Source organism: Muntiacus reevesi, chromosome 2 (assembly GCF_963930625.1).
Source record: "Muntiacus reevesi chromosome 2, mMunRee1.1, whole genome shotgun sequence".
Taxonomy (NCBI): domain Eukaryota; kingdom Metazoa; phylum Chordata; class Mammalia; order Artiodactyla; family Cervidae; genus Muntiacus; species Muntiacus reevesi.
This window is the reverse complement of record NC_089250.1, coordinates 106180222-106207061: the sequence shown is the minus strand read 5'-3', so window position 1 is coordinate 106207061 and position 26840 is coordinate 106180222. Positions and strand designations below refer to the sequence as shown.

Here is a 26840-nt window from a genome sequence, read left to right as displayed (position 1 = left end):
ATAATTTTGTGAAATCTGTGAGATAACAGGGTACAGAGTAAAAAGAACAGAATACAGACCAGAGACAGGAAAATTAAGAATGAAAAGACCATGTGGTCAAGACCTAGAAAGATTATCTCCAAAGTAAAAGTCAAGAATTGGGAGAGTGGGACTAACAGAAGGTACACACTACCATGTACAGAACAGGTAACTAATGAGAACCGACTGTGTAGCTCAGGGAACTCGATCACAGTGCTCTGTGTGACCTGAATGGGAAGGAGATCAAAACAAACGTGCACACGGACAGCTGATCCACTTGGCTGGGCAGCGGCAAGTGACACAACATTGTAAAGCAACTACACTGCGATGAGTTGATTTCTTTAAAAAGTAAAAGCCCGCAGAGGTGCAGAGAGAAAAGTAACGAGAAAGTTCTAAGGTCATAAATAGGAAATGCCAGTGTAAGAACAGCACTGCATGCCTCTTTTTAGTTCACAAATCCCTTTCCCACCAGGGTCGCCACTCAAGCCTCACAGCATTCTGACTGGGTAAAGCGGTATGAGTGTGCCCATTTCTCTGCGAGCAAACAGGCTAACAGGTTCAAGGGCACTGCCCAAGGTGCCATGGCCAGAAACCTCCTCCCACCACAGAACTCTGATTTCTACTGATGAACTACAGACAATCCCACAGGTAAAACCAACATCAATGAGGAAGGATGTAAGCTGAAAACCACGGAGAAGTAAAAAAGAGATCACGCCTTAGAAGACTGCCAACCCTGCCCTACACTCCTGCCTCGTCCAGTTCTTATCTACCTGTGTCCATCCTGTGTTCCACAATTACCCTCTCTCCCTCAGAAGGGTACCCAGAATCTGAAGATCAGCAAAATTTATCACTAGCCGGACTTTAGACTCCTCTAGGGCAATATACCAAAAGGAACTCGATGCTCACTAATATACAGAATATTTCTACGTGAGCAAGGTGCTGAAAAAATTGGAAATTCTATCAAATACCTGATCTCTGGAGGGAAGACATTTCTGTGTCTAAAGTTCAAGTTGGAAGTTATAAAATAAAAAGTGTGTTGTGTATTTAAGCAGTATGAAATTGCCAATATTCAGCAATTTTCGAACTACAAAATTAATTTTGTATGATTCAGATATAGAAAGAGATGGGTGCGTGCATGATCAGTTGCTCAGTCATGTCCAACTACTGGAAACCCCATGGACTGGAGCCTGCAGGCTTTTCTGTCCATGGAATTTTCCAGGCAAGAATACTGGAGCAGGCTGCCATTTCCTACTCCAGAGGATCTTCCCAACCCAGGGATCGAACCCACATCTCCTGTGTCTTCTGTATTGGCAGGCAGATTCTTTACCACTGAGCCACCTGGGAAGCCACAGACAGACACACAGATACATAAACAGTGGTTATCTCTAGGTAGCAAGATTTTAATTTTATTCTTATGGTTTACCATATTGCCTGATTTTATACAATGAAAATGTACTGCTTTTATAGTAAGAAAAAATGTTACTAAAACCATGCAATGGCTTGGAGTTCATGAAGATTTAGATGGCACATACCATTAACACACTGCTAGTATTAGTTTTCTCATGGCGTACTCAGAGCTAGCACATTCATTTCTGAACACTAAAGACAGGTAAGTTAAGTACCAGGACCTCAGATGGCTGAGCTTATACTATGGGTTAAACAAAACGGACACAGGCACCGTGGGCTGAACAATGGGAAATACAAGTAAATACCTAAAGCTAATACCCAGCATATCGAGGAAATAAGCTTCAAGGTCTCTGACCGTAGTTCAGATTTACGAATGTGCCACTTTAAAAGGAAAAAGCACACAGAATGGTGAATGCCAGGAGCTGAGGAGAGAAAGTAGTGGGAAGTTCAAGTTTCATGGGCACAGAGCCTACAATTATGAGAAAGGTCTAGAGATGGATGGTGGTGATGGCTCCATAACAATGTGAATGTTCTTAATGTCACAACTTTCCACTTAAAAATGGGTAAAATGATACATTTTATGTTCTGTATAGTTCATCACAATTAAAAAAAGCAAGAACTGCTACTCCTTAGAACCCTCTGCAATCAGACAGGATGGTGGGCGGCACTGAATCAAATGCTTCCCAGGAAAGGAGTAAGCCTTAGCAGAAGGACAAGGGCTGTGTCTGTTTCCAAACCATGGAGCAAATGAAGCTCAAGGGTTAGTCTGTCCAATCTGTCATGAATTTATGAGAAAGTCTTGCAAGAACTAGGAGCAGAAACTGAGGACATTTCATCTCTACTTTATTTTTTATTTATTTATTTATTTTTTTTTGCGTTAAAAGAAAACAATTTTTATTTTTCAGTAGGTTTTGTCATACATTGATGTGAATCAGCCATAGAGTTACACGAATTCCCCATCCCGGTTCATCTCTACTTTAATTAAGTGCAATGCTAACTCTGCTATAACTTGGCAATGTGGCAGAGTGTTACTGGATGGCTGGCTAATCTTCATGGTAAAGGGATAAAACAGAATCTGGCCTCTAAGCTGACTTTCCTAGGGGAATAAGAAAAAAAGAAGAAAAAAATATCAGTTGAAGAGCCCCTTCAAATAGATGTTATCAGGGAAGCAAATAGTTAACAGAAATTTTAAACAGATGAGAAATGATAAGCAAGTCTCATCAATGTTACTAACTCAGATACCCTACTATGGGTGAGGAAGGGGTGCAGGGGCGTGTACAGAACACCCAGCACCTCTCCTACCACTGACTTACCCAACACAGCCCACAGGGGAAGAATCTGTAAGCAGGTACCACACAACCAGGTGGTGGGGTGAGGGTGGGGGTGCAGGGGACATGAGCAGGGCCTTAGGAAGGATGGAAGAGGGACTAACTGATCACTAAAAAACCTCTCAGTTTCCACACTCCCTGAGGAGTGGCCTTCTCTTCCCATCAGTCTGGCTCCCGGAGTCCCTACCCAGGAAGCTCAAAGTGTGCTGTCTCCTGACAGCAGAGGTTCAATTCCAAGAGGACAGGGACCCTGTATTACTTGTACTGTACAGATATCTCTAGAGCACGGCAGTGCCTAACACACAGCAGACGTTCCAATGGTCACTTCAGGGGTGCTGTTCCAATTTCACATAATCTTTACCGAAAAGACAGCCTACAATGAAAGCAATAAATCCATGCTTGGAGAACGCCGGGTGACACAATTATGTTTTAGGCAAGAAAGTAAAAGTGAAGAGGGTCTGAGCCACACTCTGTGAATCCTTACGATAACTAATCTCTCAGGGTTTTAATGTAAACTGCCAATCCAGAAAAGTCAACATAAACAGTTACAGTCACACAAGAGTCCTATTAACACTTTACCAGTCAGAAGGCAATGCCCTTTCTATCTAAACAGATTTTGAAACTCAGAACCAAACCAACCAGGCAAGAAGTCAGCCCAATCCATTAGCCCCGAGCTCCAAAGCTGGTGTTAACACCACTGTGCCTTTACAGAGGGGGGCAGCATACTTACTCTCTGGCTGGAAGACAAACTCATACACCCAGACTATCAGCAGAGTCCACGCGACACTCCATGCAATCAGTTGCCAGGGCTCATACTTGGTGCAGTGCCCGTTCACGTAGTTCTTGGCCTTTGTGGAATATACTTCCAAAATCTCGAAGTAGGGCTCAAAGGCCTTCTAGAAATACAAAAGAAAAAATACATATATTACTTTCAGAGAGAGAAAGGAAGTCTGTCCTTAGTTTGTTCTCCAGCCCTTGTTTTTTCAAGGGCAAGGCCATTCATGATGTGGCCCTACCCCGGCACTAATCTTATCAACCTCTAAAGTCCGCAAAGCTTCTGCTCCAGGAACAGCAGCGGACACTGCCCCTTAACAGACACGTGGACTTTGACAAAGTTTTTGATCCTCTGTCTGTAAAATAAAAGGTTAAGCTGGGTCATCATTTCGGCTCTAAAACTTCTAGAAGACTGCAGGATTTACTGTCCTGCTGTCTTTTTTGTTGGCTGCACTGGGTCGCTGCAGTGGCACAGGCTTTCTCCAGTTGTGGCACATGGTCTTAACTGCCCCACAGCATGTGGCATCTTAGTTCCCTGACCAGGGATCGAATCCACATTCCCTGCATAGGAAGGTGGATTCTTAACCACTGGACCACCAGGGAAGTACCCATCCCATTATCTTAACTCAAACTAATCTTCTCAATATGCCTTTTTCTTCTTCTCGTCTTTATCTGAATCTTTCCCAATCTTTAACCCAAAAGGCAAACAGACAACTTATTGGAAAAGTCCCCGATGCTGGGAAAGATTGAGGGCAGAAGTAGAAGAGGACATCAGAGAAGACACGGCTGGATGGCATCACTGATGAAATGAACATGAACCTGGGCAAACTCCAGGAGATGGTGAAGGACAGGAAGGCCTGACATGCTGCAGTCCATGCGGCGCAAAGAGTCAGACACGACTGGGCAACTGAACAACAACACAACCCAAAAGGCAGCAGACTATTTCTGTAAAAGGCCACAGGGTAAATATTTTAGGTACTACGGGCCAAACAGTCTGTGTCACAACTATTCAGCTCTGTGGCCGCAGCAAACACAGCCACAAAACAGAGGGTGAAGACTTGAAGGGAGCCGTGTTCCAACAAAATTTAATTCCAGATGCTAAAACTTGAATTTCATGTAATTTCACAATCACAAAATACTCTTTTTATAAAAACAATTGCAAAATTAAAGCATCATTCTTAGCTCACAGGCTATACAAAAACAGGCAGCAGGCAAGGTTTGGCCCATGGGCCATAGTCCATCCCTCTCTGCTCTAAGGCCCCATTTGACAAAAACTCTTAAAGCAAGGAACTGTATCTTACGATGCGAATCACTCACAACAGCTAGCACAAGCAAGGAAAAAACCCTCTCCTCTGAAAAGTCACCGGAATACCCAACTCATGACAGTAAATCTCTTGTCAAGCATTCAGTTGTGCCTCAACACAGAGCTTATGACAATGTGCAGTGCAGTCGCCTCGTGACCCTCATCTCCCTGCACGGCTGGGTCCTGGAAGACTGACCAGATTCCAGTCACATTCACAAGCCCCCCGAGTGCCCCAGACAAAGTAAGTTCATCTTTAGTTTGCCATTCATTCCCTTTCTCAACATTTATGAAGGTTCTCCAGTGTTTAAGGCATTAAGCTGGGGGAACATCAAGGTAAATGATGTAAGTTCTTGCCCTTACTGAGCTTACAATCTAATGAGAGAGGCCCATATGTACACACGCAGACACACATGGGCACACACATATATAAGTGAGTAATCAGAACTATTCAGGATAAACACTATAAAAAGGATGCTGAGAGAGATCACTAAGAAAGGCCTACCTACCTCTACCTGTGGGGAGACGAGGAAGACAAGACAGAGGATAAAATCTAGAGAATGACCAAAGAAAAGTCTCTAGGCAGAAAAAAAAAAAAAACAACAACAACTCACACCCAGAAGAGAGAATAACAGCTGCAAATGCATAAAGGAGTCTGGGAAGGGCAGAAAGCTCTGTGCAGTAACAGCACACACAAGATGAGGGCAGAGACTGTATTCCGTCTTCTCCAGAATTCATCCTCAACACATAGCATGGTGCCCGGCAGACAGTCTGTACTGAACAAAGGCTTGGACAGTGGCTGACAGAGACCAAGTGAATGAGGGAGCACATCAAGTTACAAGAGAACCGAGGCTAGGAGAAGTACACTAGGTCCAGATTTAAATTGGTCTTTAAAAAAAAAAAGCACAGAGACTGGAAGTATAAATTGACAGGTACTTTTGTAAGTGATTTGTCAGTATCTATTAACATTTTAAATGTACATTCATTTTGACTCAGTAATTCCAATTTTTGGTATCTACCTGTATCTATGTGCATTTTCAAGAACATACACTTTGTGACAGCAAAAGAAAAAAATATAAACAAACATAAAACATCTACTGATAGAGAAATGGTTAAATAAATTATAATATATACATTTTATATACCCATTCTTAGCAGCATGAAAAAGAAGACAGATTTAAATGAACCACAATGAAAATGTTCCAGAACATGGTGTAGAGTTTAAGAAAAAAGCAAACTGAAGAACAAATAAAAACAAAACAAAATGCATGGGTTACTAATCAAGAGAGCAATTTTTTTTTAAGATAACTTCATGGGAAAGGGATAGAAACAAGACAGAAATTAAAGACAAAATATTTTAGTTAAGAGGACTGCTGAAATAGTCCAAAACAGAAATAAACTGGGCTTGACCTTAAGAGCTATATATCAGGGTCAAAAAAACAGCACAATTTGAAAAATAATTTTAGAGGCAGAACAAACAGGGTTTAGTGACTTATTAGACATAGGAAGTACAGAGCTAGTTCCAGATTCTCAAATTCATGTTTGAGAGACTGTGTAAGCAGTGACAGCATTAACTGTGGTAGACAAGAGGGAGGGGAGCTGAGATGGTGGAGGAGACTGTGAGAAAAAGACAATGCTGCTGGCCTACATTCCTATTGGCAATCTACATGCGATGTTCTAGCAGTAGCATGAAAGCTTACAAGGAAGATGTGTAGTTCAACTAATGTTTGCTGAAAACATTTATGCCCGTAGCAATTAGGCTATGGTATACAGTAATTAGCACTGAGCAAGTCCTGGGTCCCCAGAGGGCTATCCACAGAAACACGGCTTATCTGCAGCCCCCTCCCCACAGTTTTTGGTGGCCATTCCCTAGAGCCCGCTGTTGCTATCAACAATCAACCCCACACAGCAGTGGCGGTGATGGCTGAGACCTGAGAAAGATCAGAGGAGCCTACCATCATCGAAGGTATGTCACAGTTTTGATTATTACAGAGCATCTTCTGGTGTTAGAGCTGTGATAAAGCCAAATGGTTAAATAGCGTGTATGAATGGGACGATAGGAGAACCATCATTCCAGCTTTTCAGATCACTTTTTCCTCTGGTGATTCTAGTTCCTAGTTCACCCATAAAATAAGAGTTTGCCAATGTCAGAAGGTAAATGTGGATGTTATCACAGCACTGACTGAACAAAAAAGTAACATAACTAGTATTAGGGAAAGAGCAAAGGATCAACAAATGTAGACTATTATTAATTCCATCATTAAAAGCCTATTAAAATACAAAGGCATTCCTTGCTAACATTTACAAAACTATAATCAGCAGAAGTATATTTTCTTTGTAATTGCTCTGAAAAGATATGGGAATCCATGAATTTGAAGTCTCTGACTACATCTCCTTAAGCACAGAGAAACACCTCTTAAGGAGATGTATTTCTATATTCTCTTATTCCAATGATAGAATGCTACTGTACTTGGATGGGTCCTAGCAAGTTTTCTGAATAGGTAACTAGTTGCTCACAGAAATTACACCTCCTGGCCTCATTCCAAGGTCCTTTTAGGTCACCACAAACAACCTAGGCTCAGTCCTCAATGAAGAAGCCCCTCACAACACTGACAGCTCGCTGCCTGAAAGGGCTCTGTGGGGGTAATGTTTGCCATCTCCTTGGAAAAAAGGAGGAGGCAGTTCCTCGGGTCCTAGAAAACAGCACCAATCCCAGGCTGGATTCTGATGCAATAAACCAGCCCTGGGGAAGTATGCAATCTAAATGCTGGAGAGAACTTTAGAGACCAAACCCACATTTTCATTTTATAGATGCCCTGAAGTGAAACGGCGTACCTAAGCTCATCCGGAGGGGCTAGAGTTAGAGCAGAGGCTAGGAAACCAGTCCTCTTTCAATTCTTCATCCTCAGCGTCACAGGCAGAGAAGGACTAAACACATCACAATCCAGTGCCATTCCAAGGATTTTCTTTCCACAATTTATGCTCTGGGTAGAATATACCTTGGATATATGGTAACACACAACTACAGAGGCTTCTGTTTATTCCAGCTTAATCTCTACACTGTGTCTCTGGAAATACAAGAGCTATGAATGATCATCTACGAAGGCCACTAGCTTATTGTACAACTCCAGGAAAATTATTTCACCTGTCTGTGACTCTATTTCTTTATCTAGAAGGGACACAGAATATTCACTAAATAGTGTCTATGTGTATGCGTCTGTGGGTGAGTGTGGGTGTGATCTATTAAGCAAGGATCTTCTTGGTACTGGTGAAACTTTCACCAAAAAAGCATTCTCTCCTTCACACTTTGTTAGAAAACTGAAAATGTATTCTTGTAGAGGAAAAAACCAAAACACTTTGCCCAATGAGTGTATATAAAATGATAGTAAAGGATATCATAAATCTTTTAAAAGTATAATATTAAAGAAAAAAAGATCAACTTTAGTGTGAAGATTCAAACATTAAGCACTTTAAGAAGCTGTCAAATAATGATAAAGCAACCAGACTTCCTCTTTTTCTTTATCCCATTTCCAATCTAAAGGTTTATTCAATAATCCTAATCATTATTAAACAAAAGGCAACTGCTGAAGTGTCTGGGAGCTTGGTAGCATTCTAATACTGAACTCTTTCACCTCCCATGTCATTTCAAGGGAGCAAGACACTTTTGTAAACACGATAGTAGCGGTCTACAAATCTAGTAAATTTGGGGCCTGTTACTTTTTGGAATGAGTTTCAAACTTTCCCAATGCAGTTCCACAGAAATGTATTTTACAACACAAACTAGCATATACAGCAACAGAAGATATAAAAACAAAACAAAAATTTCCAAAATACTTTATTACTAGTGACAGACTTACATTTCTTTTCTATTTCTTCCTTCTTTTTAAAGGCTTGGCACTGAATTGATTCTGCATCCCTCTAAATGGATCATGACCTTCAGGTTTAAAACCAGTGTCTTAGAGTGATTTCCCTCCTGGCTTCCTTAAATTTAGAATGTAGTTGTGTAACAGCACAGGAATTAACACTAAGGTTCCATTCAACACAATCTCAATGCTTTTTATACTTAGGGTTTATTTTCTTAACATTTTCACGAGGCCAGGACTATGATGTGACAGAGTCCATCTAAGTCCAGGAGACTCAGAATTCTTCCATCACAAATTACTTTCCTATCAGCACTGACCTACAGATCTCCCCAGTGATATTAACGATTTTCAGTCCTTGAATCCCTTCAAGAGAATATGACTCTGTAAGCCAACTTTGTATAATGGCACCATCCACATCTTCTTTCCCCCTCTTCCCCCACAAAAACTTCTTTGAGAAACAGTACTGCACTTAATCAACTTCCCAAATATGCAGTCATATTTTTTCCCCATTAAATTTCTTAAATAACAACTTAGACCAGAAGAAGCATTCTAAAAATGACTATCACTCAAAGAACGTATTTCCAGATCCACAAGGGATGATGCTTCTTTCCTTAATAATAACAATCCTTTCCATTACGGGGAAAGGATTGTTATTATCACTTCTAACCAGCAGAAGGCACCAAAATTATCCAAGGAGCTTTTCTCAGAACAATCCGTCCTGGAGGACTGTACATACAGAGTGGAGCCCAGAAATATATATTCTGGAAAATGTCCCCCAGGTGACAGTGACATCCCCACTTGGTTAGGAACCCTTTCTCTACACCATAACATGGTCCCTTCTCTCCCCATCCCCTACTTTGATAAAAGAAATACTCAGCAATTGAGTTAACATATTACTGTGCTGAGTCACTCAGTTGTGTCCGACTCTTGGCAACCCCACGGACTGTAGCCCACCAGGCTCCCCCGTCCCTGGGATTCTCCAGGCAAGAATACTGGAGTGGGTTGCCATTTCCTTCTCCAGAACATATTACCAGATGGGGGTAAAAGACATCCACCAAGCTTACCTGGAAGTGGAAGTGTTAAAGCTGGGGCCCAGTCACATCAATTCACTGCTCATGGCTAATATTTATTCTTTGGCAAGATACTAATGATCTAATCTAATTATTAGATACTAATAATCCAAATCCTCTAATAAAAGCACACAACTCAACACTCAACAGTTCTTCCACAAGAGCCAGAGAGGTCTGAGCTTTACAGCAGGAATGGGCTGCCGAGGAAAAGAAAAACCTGTTTTACCCAGTCCACCCACTGTCTTACCGTCTCAAAAGCAAATCATACTCTAATGACAGAGACTGCAGTAAGGGCGTGAAATTAAAGTAGAGAAGAAAGCCAAAGAGTTGAGAGCTTATTATTACTTTACTTCTACTCTAAAAATAGGAGAAAAAAGTTAATCGAATCTGATTCTCCTTCAGATTACATTCTGCAGAACTTCAAAGTACAAAGTAAACAGGTAAGAAAACACTATTGTCTTTAGAGCCTCAAAAGGCATTCAAGTTTATCAGCAAAAACAGATCACAAGCCCAAAGGGAAAACTCCCTTGAGTCATTAAAGAAATTGAGCAATAAACCAAACGGCCATTCCAACCAACCAGGGGTGACTGTGTGATACAGAAATGTTTGAAGGGAATGAGTCATCATTTCTTAGGAGGTAAAGAGCAAACCATATACTTCCCCCAAAATTCCGCTATGTAAGGCAAATGATCCAGTATCTGAGAAGTTCATCTCAAAACGCTTAACTGTCCATATTTTCCCTTCCAGTCAGGCCTGGACAGCCAGATAGACATTCTCAGTCCTAGTTCACAGGCCTGACAAGACTGACTGCTCTACACTTTACACTGAGTTATTTGGGCAAAGCACCTCAATCATCACTGGGACACAATCTTGGCCTCAGAGAGGAGACAGCCATGCAATGTAACACAGTTGTTAAGAGTGTATTCACAGAAAATTCAAGCTCCTAAAAGCTGGCAGCCCCAAAGACTACCAAACAGTCGTTGAAAACTTTTTATTCATTTACTTGTGGTCAAGAGCAGGCATCCAGTGAAGACAGATGCTGATTCTGTCAACTGTCAACTCTGAGCACCGCTCTTCTGAAATGTATCAAAAAAGACATTATGGGGAGCTTCAACCTAGCAGAGACTACTGAAATACACAAAACTAAGTCCAACAAGCAAAAGGAACAGACTGAGGGGTACATGCATGCTCAGTCACTTAGGCATGTCTAACTCTTCTCAAGCCCATGGACTGTAGTCCTCCAGGCTCCTCTGTCCATGGGATTTTCCAGGCAAGAATACCGGAGCAGGTTGCCATTTCCTACTCCAGACGATCTTCCTGACCCAGGAATTGAACTGGCATCTCCCATGTCTTCTGTATTTGCAAGCAGATTCTTATCACTGAGCCACCTGTGTTTTCTTGGTAAATACAACCTCAGGCTGAGGGAAATAGGGCAGATGTGGGGGGAAATTGCACTCTGCAAATATGAGCACATAACGTTACCAAATCTGCAATGAACTCCCAGTGTCTCTCCCAGTCAGTAGCTAAGTGACTTACTGTGCACATGTACACGAAGTTACCTATCAAAGTACAAAAGAAGTTCATCATCCTTGTAATACTGGAAAGGACCCCTTGGGTAATAAGCAAAGTCAAGTGGGAATAATCCCGCATTCTTCATACAAAAATGAGAATTCTTGACTTCCCTGAGCAACTGGGGAAGAAGTAAGTCATCTAGGTTTCTCCCTTCCCATACTTCTTTTACTAATAGGATTATCCACCTACCTTTGTCAGAGTTAAGATAGCTAGACTTTCCAAATTATAACTAGTTACAGAAATCCCCTCCCTTCAGTAACAGTCACACAGCTATTAGAGATGAGAAATACTGAACACATGCCCAAAAGTGTAACCTAAGTAAACCGCAAGGACTACTTCTCTGGAACTTTCTAACAAGTAACCCTGTTCAAAAAAATAAACTAGAGACCTGTCCCTGGGTCTCTGACTGATCCTCAACTGATACAAACACTTTTAGAATGTCTGCTTTCAAAATCTAGTCATGAAGGAGCTACTTTTAAAAACTGAAGACTCTAAATTTAAAATGATACTTGGAAGTATTCATTACTTTCAGACTTTACTTTCAAAAAGTCAATACTTTCAGACTTATTGGATAGTGTAGGAGAAAATGTGTGCTTCCAATGGAAAAGTATATACTGTCAAGGACACCCCTCTGGGTTATTGGATTCTGATTATATGTAAGTTGTTTTACAGGTTTGGGCTTTGCAGGTGGCTCAGTGGTAAAGAGATGCAGGTGTGATCCCTGGGTCAGGAAGATTCCTTGGAGGAGGTCATGGCAACACACTCTAGTATCCTTGCCTGAAGAATCCCAAGGACAGAGGAGCCTGGTGGGCTAACAGGCCAGAGGGTTACAAAGAGTCAGACATGTACAAGCTGACAGCAATGCAGACTGATCTTAATCTATTATCTGCATGACCAGTAAAGGTTCAATGACGTCCCTCTCCATTATGGAAGAAACTGTTTTGACTCCATTTGCATATTCATTTTAATACTCCTGATCTACAAATGTATTGGTTCGTTGGACTTCTCTTTTGAACACTGTAAGTAAAATAAAGTGTGTATTCATTTCATACCTGTATGAGTGTCACGACATTACCTCCTGGGGGAAATTATCTTTTAACAAAACCTAAATGTTCTCCGTCCCCTATGTTCCCCATCAAAAAATGCTTAGGAATATAAAATCTCGCAGATAATTACAAAGGGTTCAGGGCATCCTATAGGCCAGTCACTGAGGTCATATTCCTCAGGTTAATAATTCCTCTAATACGACAAACTATCCTATTGTATAAAGCAAACCCAAGCCTCCCATGTTCCCTGTAGGTGAGAACAAAAGAGAAACACTGAATATCCATTACTTAAAATTCTTCAGGAAAAGCCTCACACCTATAAATAAAAAGGAATGACTTTCTGATCCAAGCTACAACATGGATGAATCTTGAAAACATCACGCTAAGTGAAAAAAGCTAATTATAAAACACCACATAGTATATGATTCCATTTATAAGAAACGTTCTGAACAAGAAAATCTATCAACAAAACGTAGTCTGGTATTTGTCCAAGACTAGGAGACTGGGAGAGCGTTACTACTAAAGAGTAAGGGGTTTCTTCTAAAAATGTTCTAAAGTTGTGGTGATGGTTTCACAAACTCTGTGAATACACTAAAAACCACTGGATTGTATACTTTAAAAGAAAAAAAAGCATTATGACTCAGCAATTCCATTTATGTTCACCAAATGCTCTCTCAGCTAAGAACAACCATCTAAATTGTTGGTATTCACAGACTTCAAAAAAAAAAAAGTGCTTCTGAAAAAAAGTTTCCATATGACCAAAGATAGCAGAAGCTTTGCAATTTCAAAAACAGAGATTAAAGCTTTGGGCTCCAAATGAAAGCATCCGTAAGCGTCTAAAAACGAAGAAATTTGTAGAGTAATTACGTATAAACTAGACAAAAAGGGTCACTACTGTTTAAAGGTATCGTTTTGAGAGTTCATAAATAGAATTACTAACTGCTAAAACGATGAAACTTTTAAAAAACATCTTTTGTGTGTTTTTTATGAACACATACTCCAGCCACTATCCAGGATATCTGAAAAGGACACCCACCTCTGAGTACTGTCCTGAACTTATAACTCATCACGACTCCTGTGGACTCTGAGAGTTGTGTTAATAGTGTTTCACACGCCACCGTTGTATCCTAGAAAGTCTGGATAGTGTTCAAAGGTTTCTACTCTAATCTTGGCTCTAACGTAGAAGCTGTGTGACCTTTGGTAGTTACTGAACCTCTATGCAACTGGATTTTCCTCACCTGCAAAAACGGATGCCATTGTTATAATTCAACAAAAAAATTCACAAGAAAAATAATAATTCAAGGGTTGTTGTGAATCTTAAATGCACTAAGGTAATGAGCAAACAGCTTCCGATAATACACACTTAACTAAGCATCTGATGAATGAATTCTCTGGTGATAAACATTTTCCTTTCCTTTTCATAAGCAGCAAGGAAAAGTGACCCTTGCAAGGTTCCAAGCAAAGCCACAGAGGCAGAGCTTTGAGAGGCTTTACGTAGTTTGATTCCCATGCCTATGCTGTATTTTCTCACAGATGATGCTAATAAATGCAGGTAAATAGTAAGCTGCTCCTCGGTTTTGCAGGACAGATGTTAAGTCATCTTATTGCCTTCATCAACTGAATTCAATCAGAAGGTTGCAAATGTCCCCTTCCATTCTAAGAAAACCAGATTAAACCAGTTACCTATTAATAATTACATTTACATATCATAAACCTGATTTCAGTCATCCAGACAGACGCTGTTGACTGCTGCAATCATGATACGTGGGAAAACATCTGCAACCTTATCAAAAAGAAGGGCTGGGTAATGTAATCCTAGGCTTTCTTTCATCCTGGCTGTGATACAACTCAACCATGAGCAGGCCACAAAGGCATTCTCATATTTGTCCTCAAGTCCGTCCCATTAAAATTTGAAACAAATATCTATTTGCCTCAGCTCTCTCAAAGACTCAGCACCATTAAGACGAGAACTCAAGATATGATCAATGCATTCCTTTTTAGACTCATCAGCCAAAATGCAATTCAAAGGGCTGAATTCAAATGCCTTGTGGTAAAAGTCTCCAAAGAGACAGGTCTTCTCACTACCAAGCATGAAGTGCAAATACTCTACAAATCCTACTTACGTTCCAAAGAGTTCCAAAGGATTATGATTTTAGCCTTGGAATTAACTGCTACAAATGGTGTTTTACAAATCTAAACTTTTAATATTCAAAAAAGACCAAGTTTGCTTGTTTTTCCCATCAAATGTTTATTAATATTTAAAGAGTAGACAAGAATGCAGAGAAAAGAAAGGGTGTAATCACATTTTAAAAGTACCTGAATTACTTCAGGAAAGTTCTCAAAGCTCTCTCCACTGTCTAGTATGCGGGTAACAAAAAGTGAAGACTTTTTGCCCAAAGCTAAATCCAGAAGTTACATATTGGGAAAACAGAGTAGCAGCAACTGGTACAACCACTTTAGAAACCTGTTTGGCAGTATACCTCACGACCCAACAATCATATCCAACAAACTGTGTTTATGGTTACTAAAGGACATGTTCAAAAATGCTCAATGTCATTGATAACAAGTCAAAAAAATAGAGACATAAATGTTTATCAATTATAGGATGAATAACTTGTGGTATTTCATACACTGTAAAACTGCACAGTAATAATTTTTAGAAATCTTGCTACATAGGACCATGGATGAAATTCACAGATACAATCAACACTGGAGGGAAAAAGACATTCATGAAAGATAACGTATGTTTCCATTTACACAAAGTTGAAAAATCTTCAAAACCACCTATCGTGAGAAGAGTGACCACCTTTGGCAGGCATCAAGTGGGAGGGAAATGAGGCACGTGCTGGGATGCTGGACACTTCTCACATCTTGATCTGGGCAGTGAGGATGTGTATCCACATGCCCGTATAATTAAGATTGGGGCCCTTTACTGTATACAAGTTGTACCTCCCAAAAAGAAAACTCTTGCTTTTTTTTTTTTAAGTGCTTTGTTTACTTCATAGGATAACAGGACACATAAATTACATTGTGCCAGGAGAACAGACTTGGCAGAGTGCTCTGAAGTTTCTGCCTCTACAACAGGTAGTCCTTTATTCACCAAAAATGTATAGTTTGCCTACTTCATAACAAAAAGCTCGTGTGGCTATGTTATATTAAGTCAAAAAGCATTGTTAGATAAAAATCGTAGCTCACTAGGTAAGATGTAACAATTTTAAATCTCTATGTACCTAGTAAGAAAACATCAAATTATGTACAACAAAATCTAATAGAACTACAAGAGGAAACAGATAAATAATAAGGCATAAGATTCAAAGAGGCATCCACAAAACAGGAAATCCAAATAGTCAATAAACATTTAAAGGACACAATGTCATTAGTAATCAGGGAAATGTGCAAGGAAAGCAATTAGATTTCAACCCTACTGGACTGGTAAATAAATTAAAAGCCTTTTAAATATCAAGTTTGTCAAGCTCTGTAGAAACAAGAATTTGCATATAATGTTGATAGGAGTTATAAACTGTATCAACCTCTTTGGCAAAGTTTGGCATTATCTAGGAAAGTTAAGGATATATACTCCTTGGAATACACCAATTTCACTACTAGGAACAAATCCCAGAAAAACTCTTTAACACTTGTGATCATCTGTCATATACAAGAATGTTTGTAACAGTAATCTTCAAAAAACTCCCAAATTGGAAACAGTCCAAATATATATCTTCAGTGGTATGGTAAATAAATTGTGATAGTCATGCATTGATTATGCTATAATGAAATGCTATACAACAATGAAAATGAATGAACTAAACTATGAACTACATGCAAGAACATGGATGAATCTCACAAATACTAAGTAATATAGGAAGACCATCAAAAATACATATAAATCATTCAATGCAATCCCTTATCAAATTATCAGTGGTACTTTTCACAGAACTAGGACAAAAAAATTTTAGCTTGTATGGAAACATAAAAGACCCCGAATAGCCAAAACATTCTTGAGAAAGAAGAATGACCTGGGAGAATCACACTCCCTGACTTCAGATTATACTATAAAGCTACAGTAATAATCAAAACAGTATGGTGCTGGCACAAAAAGAGACATACAGATCAATGGAACACAACAGAAAGCCCAGAAATAAACCCACACACTTATGGCCAATTAATCTACGACAAAGGAGGGAAGAACACACAATGAAGAAAAGACAGCCTCTTCAGTAAGCGGTGCTGGGAAAACAGGACAGCAACATGCAAAAGAATGAAATTAGAAAACTCCCTAACATCACACACAAAAATAAACTCTAAATGGATTAAAAACCTAAATGTAAGACCAGATACTATAAAACTCTTAGAGGAAAACACAGGCAGAACACTCTTTGACATAAAATGCAGCATTATTTTTTTGGACCTGTCCCCCAGAAAAACAGATACAAAAACAAACAAATGGGACCTAATTAAACTTAAAAGCTTTTGCACAGCAAAAGAAACCATAAACAAAACAAAAAGATAACCTATGGACTGGAAGAAAATATTTGTAAATGACGCTACTCAACAAGGGATTAGTTTCCAAAATACACAAACAGCTCATGCAGCTTAAATATCAAAAAACCCCAAACCACTCAATCAAAAAATGAGCTGAAGATCTAAACAGACATTTTTCCAAAAAACACATATACAAGAATGTTCGTAACAGTAATCTTCAAAAAAGTCCCAGATTGGAAACAGTCCAAATATTTATCTGCAGTGGTACGATAAATAAACTGTGGTAATCATATATTGATTATACTATAATGAAATGCTATACAACAATAAAAATCAATCAACCATAAACAGATGGCCAACAAGCACACAAAAAGATGCTCATTATTTCTAATTATTAGAAAAACGCAAATCAAAATTACAATGAGGTATCTACCAGTCAGAAAGATTAACATTAAAAAGTCTACAAATAATAAATGCTGGAGAGAGTGTAGAGAAAAGAGAACCCTTGTACACTGTTGGTGGGAATGTAAATTGGTGCATCCACTATGGAGATAGGGAAATGTCTTAAAAAACTAAAAATACAGTTATCATATGATCCTGCAATCACACTCCTGGACATATATCCGGAGAAAAATTCTAATTCAAAAAGATACATTCACCTCAGTGTTCATCACAGCACTATTTACAACAGCCAAAACATGGAAGCAACCTAAACATCCATGAACAGATGAATGACTAAAGAAAATGTGGTACATACATATAATGGACTACTACTCGGTCATAAAAAAAAGAATACAATAATGCCATTTGCAACATCATGGAGGGACCTAGAGATTATCATATTAAATGAAGTAAGACAAAGACAAATATCATATGACATCACTTATAAGTGGAATCTAAAAAATGATTCAAATGAACTTATTTACAAAACAGAAATAAGACGCACAGACACAGAAAACAAACTAATGGGTACCAAAGGGGACACTGGGGACAGGAAGGATAAATTAGAAGTTTGGGATTAACATATACACAATACTGTATATAAAATAAACAACCAAGACCTACTGTGTAGCACAAGGAAATAAATTCAATATCTTGTAATAGCCGATAATTGACAAGAATCTGAAATATAAATGGATGTGCATATCTCTGTGTATATATGCTGCTGCTGCTAAGTCACTTCAGTTGTGTCTTACTCTGTGCGAGCCCACAGATGGCAGCCCACCAGGCTCCCCCATCCCTGGGACTCTCCAGGCAAGAACACTGGAGTGGGTTGCCATTTCCTTCTCCAATCTCTCTCTCTATAAAAATGTATATATATATGTAACTGAATCACTTTGCTATACACCAGAAACAAACACAATATTGTAAATTAACTATACTTCAATTTTTTTAATGGTTAAAAAAATACATATAAATCCATTTGTAGCAAGTTAATAGTAAAACTAAAATTAGGGATGCACAGATAGGTGGTAACACAATTTTTTTCTTAAACAGCAAGGGAATAACTATTCTCCAAAATCAGGATAGTGGAGTAGTAACCCTAGAAGAAAGGGAAGGAGATGTTACCAGGTTGGGGAACATGGGGTTGGGGGTAAATATTCTATTTTTTAACCCAGGTGGTAGATACACGATTGTTTCCTTTATTATTATTCTTTAAAATGAGGATAAGTGCTTTATTGGGGCTTCCCTGGTGGCTCAGACGGTAAAGAATCTGCCTGCAATGCAGGAGGATCCAGGTTTGATCCCTGGATCAAGAAGATTCCCCTGGAGGAAGAGATGGCAACCCACTCCAGTATTCTTGCCAGGAGAATCCTATGGAAAGAGGAGCCTAGAGAGCTACAGTCCACGGGGTCGCAGAGAGTAGAACACAACTGAGTGACTAATACTTTCACAGGCTTTATACAGGTTTGTTTGCATAATAAATTAAGAATGCAGGCAAGCTCTTCTCCTTCCCTTTCCTCTTCCTGCCAAATGAAACTCGAACCTGACAGCTCAAGCTCAAAGCAGCTGTTCTGACCCAAAAGGGATGCATTCTGAGCAGTGGAACTTCCTCAAAGAATTAGGAATGATGGTTATAGTCATCAACTGTCTACTTGGAATTTCTCTTACTCTAGAAAAATTTACTTCTATCTTAAAAATCTCTGATACTTTCGATTTTTCTCTTATATTCACCCAAACCTAACCCTGATACATTCTGTGATTTGGACAAATAAAAAACTTTCTAACAATTAAAGCTGTCCAACAATGGAAAGGACTCCCCGAGAAAGTCTTCTGCACCCTCTCCTGGCCAGGCATCCTAGAAGGGCTTCCCACATGGCAAGGTAAGTGGCAATGAAGGGCTTCTAAAGGCCCTCTGGCAATTAAGATTCTAAGGCTACTATGAAAACAAACTGTGCTTCTGAATCTATGCTTCTGTTATAAACAAGAACATTTCTTTTCTATAATGTTCCCTGACCTGCGTTCTTCAAGACTCTGCTCAAACACTGTCTTCTCACTGTATCTTTCAAAACTAACCTGAGGGTTTCCCTGGTGGCTCAGTGGTAGAGAATCCACTTGCCAATGCAGGAGACACGGGTTTGACCCCTGATCCGGGAAGATCCCACATGCCAGGAGCAACTAAGCCTGCATACCACATGCCCTAGAGCCTATGCTCCACGACAAGAGAAGCCACTGCAATGAGAGGCTTGAGCATCACAACCAGAGAGCAGCCCCTGACTGCCGTAACTAGAGCAACGAAGATCCAGCACAGACAAAAATAAATTAAGGGGAAAAAAAACAAAAACTAACTTGACCTTGATTTCTGCAATACTGGATATCCTGATCCTCTACCCAACCTTTGCCAACTATGTTACGTGCCTCATAGGGCTGTTCTCTCAATTCAATCACCCAGGTCCCCATGTCCTCTGGGTGCCAGTTGGGTTTGATGATGAAAACCTCCAGCAGAACATCTGAGGTGTTTATTCCCTGGATCCCCTCCTGCTAGGCCACTGGTTGGAAACGGCTGCATTCCCACAGCTTACTCTCTCTTTCAAGTCCCTCTCTTGCCCTTTCAGGCCTAAGACAGCTAATGGCTCTTAACACCAACCCCGCTGGTGTTCCCTAACTCTGGGCACTCACGCTGTTGGAGTGCGCCAGGAGATAACTGACAGACCCAACAAATTATTTTCAGCCTGCACTGTTCCATCTTCCCCCCACTGAATGGCTCCTTTCTCTCCCCTTACCCCTTAACATGGTTTTTCCTCAGTAACTGCATTCTGTGTGTTTCCACACGTGGACTGATTCACTGCAAATCAGTTCCCTATGGAAAAGTCTCAATCCCAAGCTGATTCCCATTTCTGCCACCAATATGAACAAACTGCATGTAATACTAGATTGTGCAAAACCTAATTAGGAAGGTATATATTACTAAAAACTCCTGACACACAGACTGCAAAGTCAAGCCAAAGATTTAGGGATTATCTATTTATAACTTTCCTTTCCTTCACACCAAAACCTGGAGAAATTATCATACTTGTTATTATATTTTGCTTTATTTACAAAATTAGAACAACGCCAAAACCAGTGCTCATCCTATCATGGCCACTCAGACTGTCAGCAAAGTTTCTAGTGTCCTGCCTGTGCTCCCTCTCTTCTAGACAAGCCTACAAATAAGGCATCAGACTCAAATAACAGAAATGAGCTTTTAATGTCCATCTTTCCAGTTTATTGCTTAAACTCCATTAGAGAGTCATTAAGAAAGCATCCCTGAAAAGGATTCAAGGGTCAAAGATAAAGCTCTAAGATCTGGAAAGATTTGATTTTTGAACCTGAAAAACAAAACTGAGACAGGTTTACTGCTTCCAAATCAAGAAAACAGTGTTGCAGAAATGTAGTAAAAGACAGCATTTCTTAGAAATTTTACCATGCTTCAGAAAATTATGCTCTCCAATGTATATTCCAAAGTAGTAGAGCTTGACACATGGGCAAAATAACCCAACTATCACTGTGCTTATGCTCACTCACCTTAGTCGTGTCCGGCTCTTTGCAACCCTATGGACTGTAGCCCTCCAGGCCCCTCTGTCCATGGGATTCTTTAGGCAAGAATACTGAACAGGTTGCCATTTCCTACTCCAGGAGATATTTCTGACCCAAGGATTGAACCTGCAACTCCTGCATTGCAGGTGGATTCTTAACCGCTGAGCCAGCAGGGAAGCCCTTAAAAATGTCTCTAGACATTGCCAAATGTCCATGGGCCATGGCGGGGAGGGGAGCAAAAGCTGCTCCTGGTTGAGAACCTCAACCCTAGATAAACACCTATCTCTCAAACCCCACCCAGCCTACCACAGTTCATACAGCAACACTGCACCACCCCTTTAGACAGGTCTAAAAGGTAGACTTAGCTTTACAAAGTATTTTTTTCTTAAAATCTAGGAGTATTTTGCAACTCGCAAAGTGATCTACCCCTGAGCACTAGGAAGGAGGAAAATATGGATAAAAAGAATGGTTGCTAAAGTGGAGAAAGATTGCTAAAAGATTTCCAGACTTGAATTCCCTCTGAAAGCACTGCAATTCTCAGATGAATGAATCCACTCATTCATTTTATTCTCTCTGAGACATAAGTGGAAAGTATTACAGTCCATGGCATAAATGAGCAAATGGAAAAAAGGCAGGCATATCACCTTAATCAAATGAGGACAAAATCAAGGGCAGAAAACCAATGAGGGCTGACAGCCCAGGAGTTTTCATCTGGAATCCTAGGTTTGTTACACATGGATTCCAGTTCACCTTCCAGTTTTACCGCCCTCCACACAGTAGTTTTCAACCGTATCAGACCCAATGCCCTTTTCTATATTTCATAATGCCCTTTATTATGAAATGAAATTCAAAGAATATAACATTATATCTAGAGACATAACTTTTGAAAATTTCAAGATAATGCCCCAACTGCAATGTAAGAGAAAACAAACATGAAGATCTATATAATAAAACATGTATGTTCAGACAAGACTAGATCAGAAGCCAAAAGCACCCTCCCCCACTCTTCCAAAGTGCCCCCTTAGAGGTCAGAACTATTTCACTCCTCCTCCACACAAACCTGCTCTCAACAGCCACAAAGTTCAGTAACTCCTGTGCCTTTCCATGAAGACAACTTAGAGGTAGCTTCACAAAGTAGACAAGAAAGAGGGTTTGTTTTTTTTTTTTCCATTTATTTTTATTAGTTGGAGGCTAATTACTTTACAATATTGCAGTGGTTTTTGCCATACACTGACATGAATCAGTCATGGATTTACATGTGTTCCCAATCCCGATCCCCCCTCCTGCCTCCCTCTCCATCCCATCCCTCTGGGTCTTCCCAGTGCACCAGCCCTGAGCACCGTCTCATGCATCCAACCGGGGCTGGTGATCTGTTTCACCCTTGATAGTATACTTGTTTCAGTGCTGTTCTCTCAGAACATCCCACCCTCGCCTTCTCCCACAGAGTCTAAAAGTCTGTTCTGTACATCTGTGTCTCTTTTTCTGTTTTGCATATAGGGTTATCATTACCATCTTTTTAAATTCCATATATATGTGTTAGTATACTATATTGGTGTTTTTCTTTCTGGCTTACTTCACTCTGTATAATAGGCTCCAGTTTCATCCATCTCATTAGAACTGATTCAAATGAATTCTTTTTAATGGCTGAAGAAAGAGGGTTTTTAAGACAGACCAACTGTGGTTAAAATAAAGCTCCACCACTTCATTGCTATGATATGCTAAGTCTAGTTTTTCATCTATAAAAGGAGAATGCCAGCATATTTTTCAAGGAATTTTAGGAAAATTAAATGAGTATGTAGAATATCTATTTCTGCACCTAATGCATAATATGTGCTTAATAAATGTTAGCTATCAGACTTACATTATTACTCCTGAATCCATCTCTTACTGTATCTTAGCTTATGCCTGTCTGATTCCCCCAGGAGAAAAGATGGATGACTAGATATTCATTTAGCAGAGATACTCTAAAAAGGATGCATGTACAATAAAAGTAAGAAGTTGCATCATACAACTTGCAAGGTTGTTTCTAATTCTGAAATCCTACCATATGCTGCCCTATGCTGAGGTTATCTTCTATTAACTAGAGTCCTTTCTTTCCAGTTAGAGGGCCAAGAACATGTGTAATGCATCACACAATACAAAGCAACTACAGAGAAACACCTTGAACTCAGATCTTGACCAAACATTTATAGCATCCTCTCTGAAAACCCAGCCCTGGTCACTGGTTCTTTAAAATTCAGCACAGTACAGTCAAAGAAAGAAGGACAATTCTTCCATCAAGAGCACCTCAAGCAACATGTACAGTGTCTTCAGAGAGTGATGATTCTCAAGGGCCAGCTGTTAGTCATATGATTTAATTCCTTACACCACTGAGCAAAGCAACACCCATAAAGATCTAGATTTTCAAACGAGGAAATGAAAAGCAGTAGCGATAGCTAGAGAAATACTTCAAAACAAAACTGATTCTAAAGTTAATATTGTAAATAAAAGCACTCACTGCTCGGACTGCTAAAGGGAGCCTACAGGCCCAGGAAGTAATACACACATCTCTGGGCATGGAGTTATATCCTACTAACATATAGGAATCTTAATTTACATATACATACTGATTTATAAAAGAGAAAGAAATTGCCAATTATTGCAGATCATTCTGCAAGGTGCTAACAGTGGCTATTTCTGAATAGCAGAATTATTGGGGACTGCTTCCTTTTATTAACAGCTTCCAATTCTTCTAACATAACTGCTCTTGTAATAAGAGTTTAATATTACAAAACAAAATTTATTATCTACTAACAATGTATGAAATTTGAGACAAAAAAACCCACAAAAACCTATTTAAGGAGAACCCTTCATCTGAATCTTGGATAAACCAAGTACTTGTCTATGTCTCCAGAGTCATCCTTGCTCCCCACAACTTGGCTGATCTCTCAACCTCTCCTGCAGACCTTAGAGATTTTGACACTACAGGACATCAGCCATGGATATTAAAAAAAAAAAAAAAACCTCACTACTAGTTTTTGCCAACTTCCCAGTGACAGCTATCAACCCTCTGGGATAGTGACATCAAGAGAGGGAAAGGAAATGTTTTCAAATCAATGTCTCTTTATACAAAGAGACATCAGATTCAAAGACGTAACTTATTAAAAACTAAACACACTGCTATTTGAAAATCATGGGTTCCTCACAATTCTCTCACTAACACCCTCTATGAAAAAAATAAAAGTCAATAAAGAATTTCTATGGAATCCACAAATGTCCCAAGAATAAAACGTCATTTTGGTAAACACTCATTTGGCAATTCTATTTTCCCTGCTCACTGGGGGAAAAAAAAAAACCAGCACAGAAAGATCTCAAGAGGAGAGGGAAAAAAACAGCCTCTACCAAAACAGGCCAAACATCTCACCACAACAGAAGAAAGTAAATTCAAACTAGCTCAATTCAGCAATTAGCAACTTATTATATACAGAGCACCATGACAGGTGTTTATCACCTCTAAACAAATAAGACAAGATATCTGCCTTCCAGGGAATAACTCTAGTCTGGGAAACTAACACTTATAAACTAATATATGGCAGATCCAGACAAAATTTCATTGAAGTTTTTAAACGGTTCTGGTAGTATACGAAGGGAGAGATTAAAATCAACTGCAAGAATTTTGCAAAATATTCTTCATATTCATTAAATAAATATATATATTCATACATTTATTTCAGTCACTTACACCCATCTAATCATTAAATCCAAAATAAAAGCAGGCAGAAATTCTCAGCTACCAAAGGCAAGCATCAGAGATGAAATCTACACACTCATCCTTTGGACTAAAAATAAAACATACTGGACAAGTGCCTTACAACAAGAAAGATATTTGGAAAAGGACTCACCAACGACATTAGGTCTGTACTGGGCATTTTCCTCTCCCAGACGTCCTTTCAGTGTCTCCCCTCTGCAAAAGGGAACCAGGTTTGTTTACTTCTAACGATACAAACTGTCCCGTTGGCCCGCCTATATTCACCAGAGCAGCAGACAAATGGTTCTTTTCCCTCCTTGGAGAGCTCAGCTTTCACTCCGCGCTTTCACACTACAGCCCAGCACCCCAACCCAGCGAATTAAGAATCCTGCTGGCACTCTGCTTCCCGCCCGCCGCGGACCAAACGCCACGAGCGCCAGCCCCTCTACAAAAGCAATTCCCTCCCAGGTAGATATGAAGGAAACGCCCAGCCCGCAGCGGACCGAGGCCTCGAGGCCCGGAGCCCCGCCCACCTCAAACTAACCCGGCGGACCAGCGGCCGCTCCAGGCAGCCCAGCCCCAGGGTCCAGCCTCCACTGGCCGCTCTTCAGAAACAAGCTGGCCTCGTTCTAGACTTCATCCCTCCCTCCACACAACCCTTTCCTCGCCGGGGAAGAATCGGCAAACCTTCCCGCCGCGAGACCAGTCCTACCGCGCCCGCGAGTGGAGTTTCATGTCCCGCTCCGTCTCGGCCCTGGCGCCTACCCCACCCACGCGCGCCCACGCGCGAACCTGGCATTCAACTCAAGACCTCGGGTGGCCTACGCCCCTACCCTCAGCCCGAACCCAAGCCCGCCCCGAGGTGCTGGCCCCTCGGTCCGGCCCGGCCCTTCCAGCTGTGCGCACCCCCTCCGCATCAGGACCCCCCGCCGTCCCGACACTCCTCCTCCGCCCCGGCCAGGACCCGCCTCCCATTCAGTCCCGACTCTCTCCAAACCCAAACCAAAGCCCTCCTCCCCAGCGCTGACCCCTCTATTTCCTCGGGTCAGCGAGGGCCCAGTAAATCTTCTCAGCCGGGAGCCAGCTCCCGCGCTCCTTCCCACGCGACACTCTCTAGCCGGCCTTGCCTCTCTTCACAGTGAGACCGACTCGCCGGCCGCCGCCGAGATTAAAGATCCGGCCGCCGGCGGCCCCGCCCCTCCCCGCCCCGCCCCGCCCGGAAATGGCCCCGCGTTGCCCCCCGCCCTGTTCCCCAGCTCTGGCGTGCGCGGCCCCGCCGCCGATCACGCGCACGCGGGGACTCGGGCGCCGGGCCCGCGTCCCCTCCAAGCCCCAGGGGGCGCGCGCGCCTCCTACTGGCCTGGCGGGGGCGGCACCAAAGCCCTCCTGGGAAGATGGAACCAGCCCTCCCCATAAGGTACCCAGCTTCATCAGTCTCCTGTTTAAAGCCAACTTACTGGTCACTTTTGGTGACTTGAAGCCCCTGAGAGAGTCAGCCTGCAGAGCACTGTACAAACTGATCCAGAACGTCGATTCAAGATGTGTCTCTAGAGAGGCTTCTGGGATTTCAATGAGTGAGTCAGAGATTTACTCCTTGTCTCTTTCCTGGAGATTCCTATTGAGGTCAACGATGCGTGAAGAAAAGCGACAGGAAAAGGCCCCTTATTGGAAATGTCATCCCCATCCTTCCCTCTACCCACAAAAACGGAGAGCAGTGACTGTAGGTGTTGGACAAACATTCTACCAATACTACTTTATTTTCATTAGCAATGGTGGCGAAAGTACTCACCGGGATAGCAAAGGTCACCCGTCATTTCTAAAAGCACTAACTCTGAAGTCAGTTTCATGACTTGTCTGTGCTGTCACGACACTAATTCGGCAGAAGCAGAAGACAGGGTAGTCACTTGTAACTGATCAGTGATCTGCATACAGTATTTTTTCAATAAATTATTTAAATGACACCTACGTGGAATCTTGACATCTTAATAAAAAATGACACTTAAGGAGGGTACCGAATTCCATCCTCTTGCAAAATGTTGTCATGACACTAACTGGGGAGGGGGGTCATTACTTCTGTCGTTACCCTCATCTAGTGTTTTTAGGATGGAATTCCTTGTTATCACGCCTGCCCTTCTCTGCACAGCCCCTTTTGCACTTCCCAGTTTCCCAGCTAGAATGGTCAAAATTCTTAAAGAGTCAAATAAGTTCTCTCTGGGCTTCCCCAGCCTCACCTCCA

At 40.9% G+C, this 26840-nt stretch overlaps 1 protein-coding gene across 4 annotated transcripts in view; it reads right to left on the bottom strand.

Moving 5' to 3' along the window:
- SGPL1 (sphingosine-1-phosphate lyase 1) overlaps positions 1–25781 on the bottom strand; it is a 53577-nt gene extending 27796 nt beyond the window's left edge. Inside the window, exons 1-3 of one of the 4 annotated variants that reach the window (XM_065922519.1) lie at positions 25732–25781; positions 24759–24820; positions 3484–3649 (exon numbers count right to left, since the gene is read on the bottom strand). In XM_065922519.1, the coding sequence (XP_065778591.1) occupies positions 3484–3649; positions 24759–24785 (193 nt within the window). In that variant the 5' untranslated portion in view covers positions 24786–24820; positions 25732–25781. Of the gene's footprint in view, positions 1–3483; positions 3650–24758; positions 24821–25148; positions 25168–25316; positions 25373–25632 lie in introns of those variants that run through there. The other 3 variants (XM_065922518.1, XM_065922520.1, XM_065922521.1) reach the window with 3 other exon arrangements.
- Positions 25782–26840: the final 1059 nt, after the last annotated feature.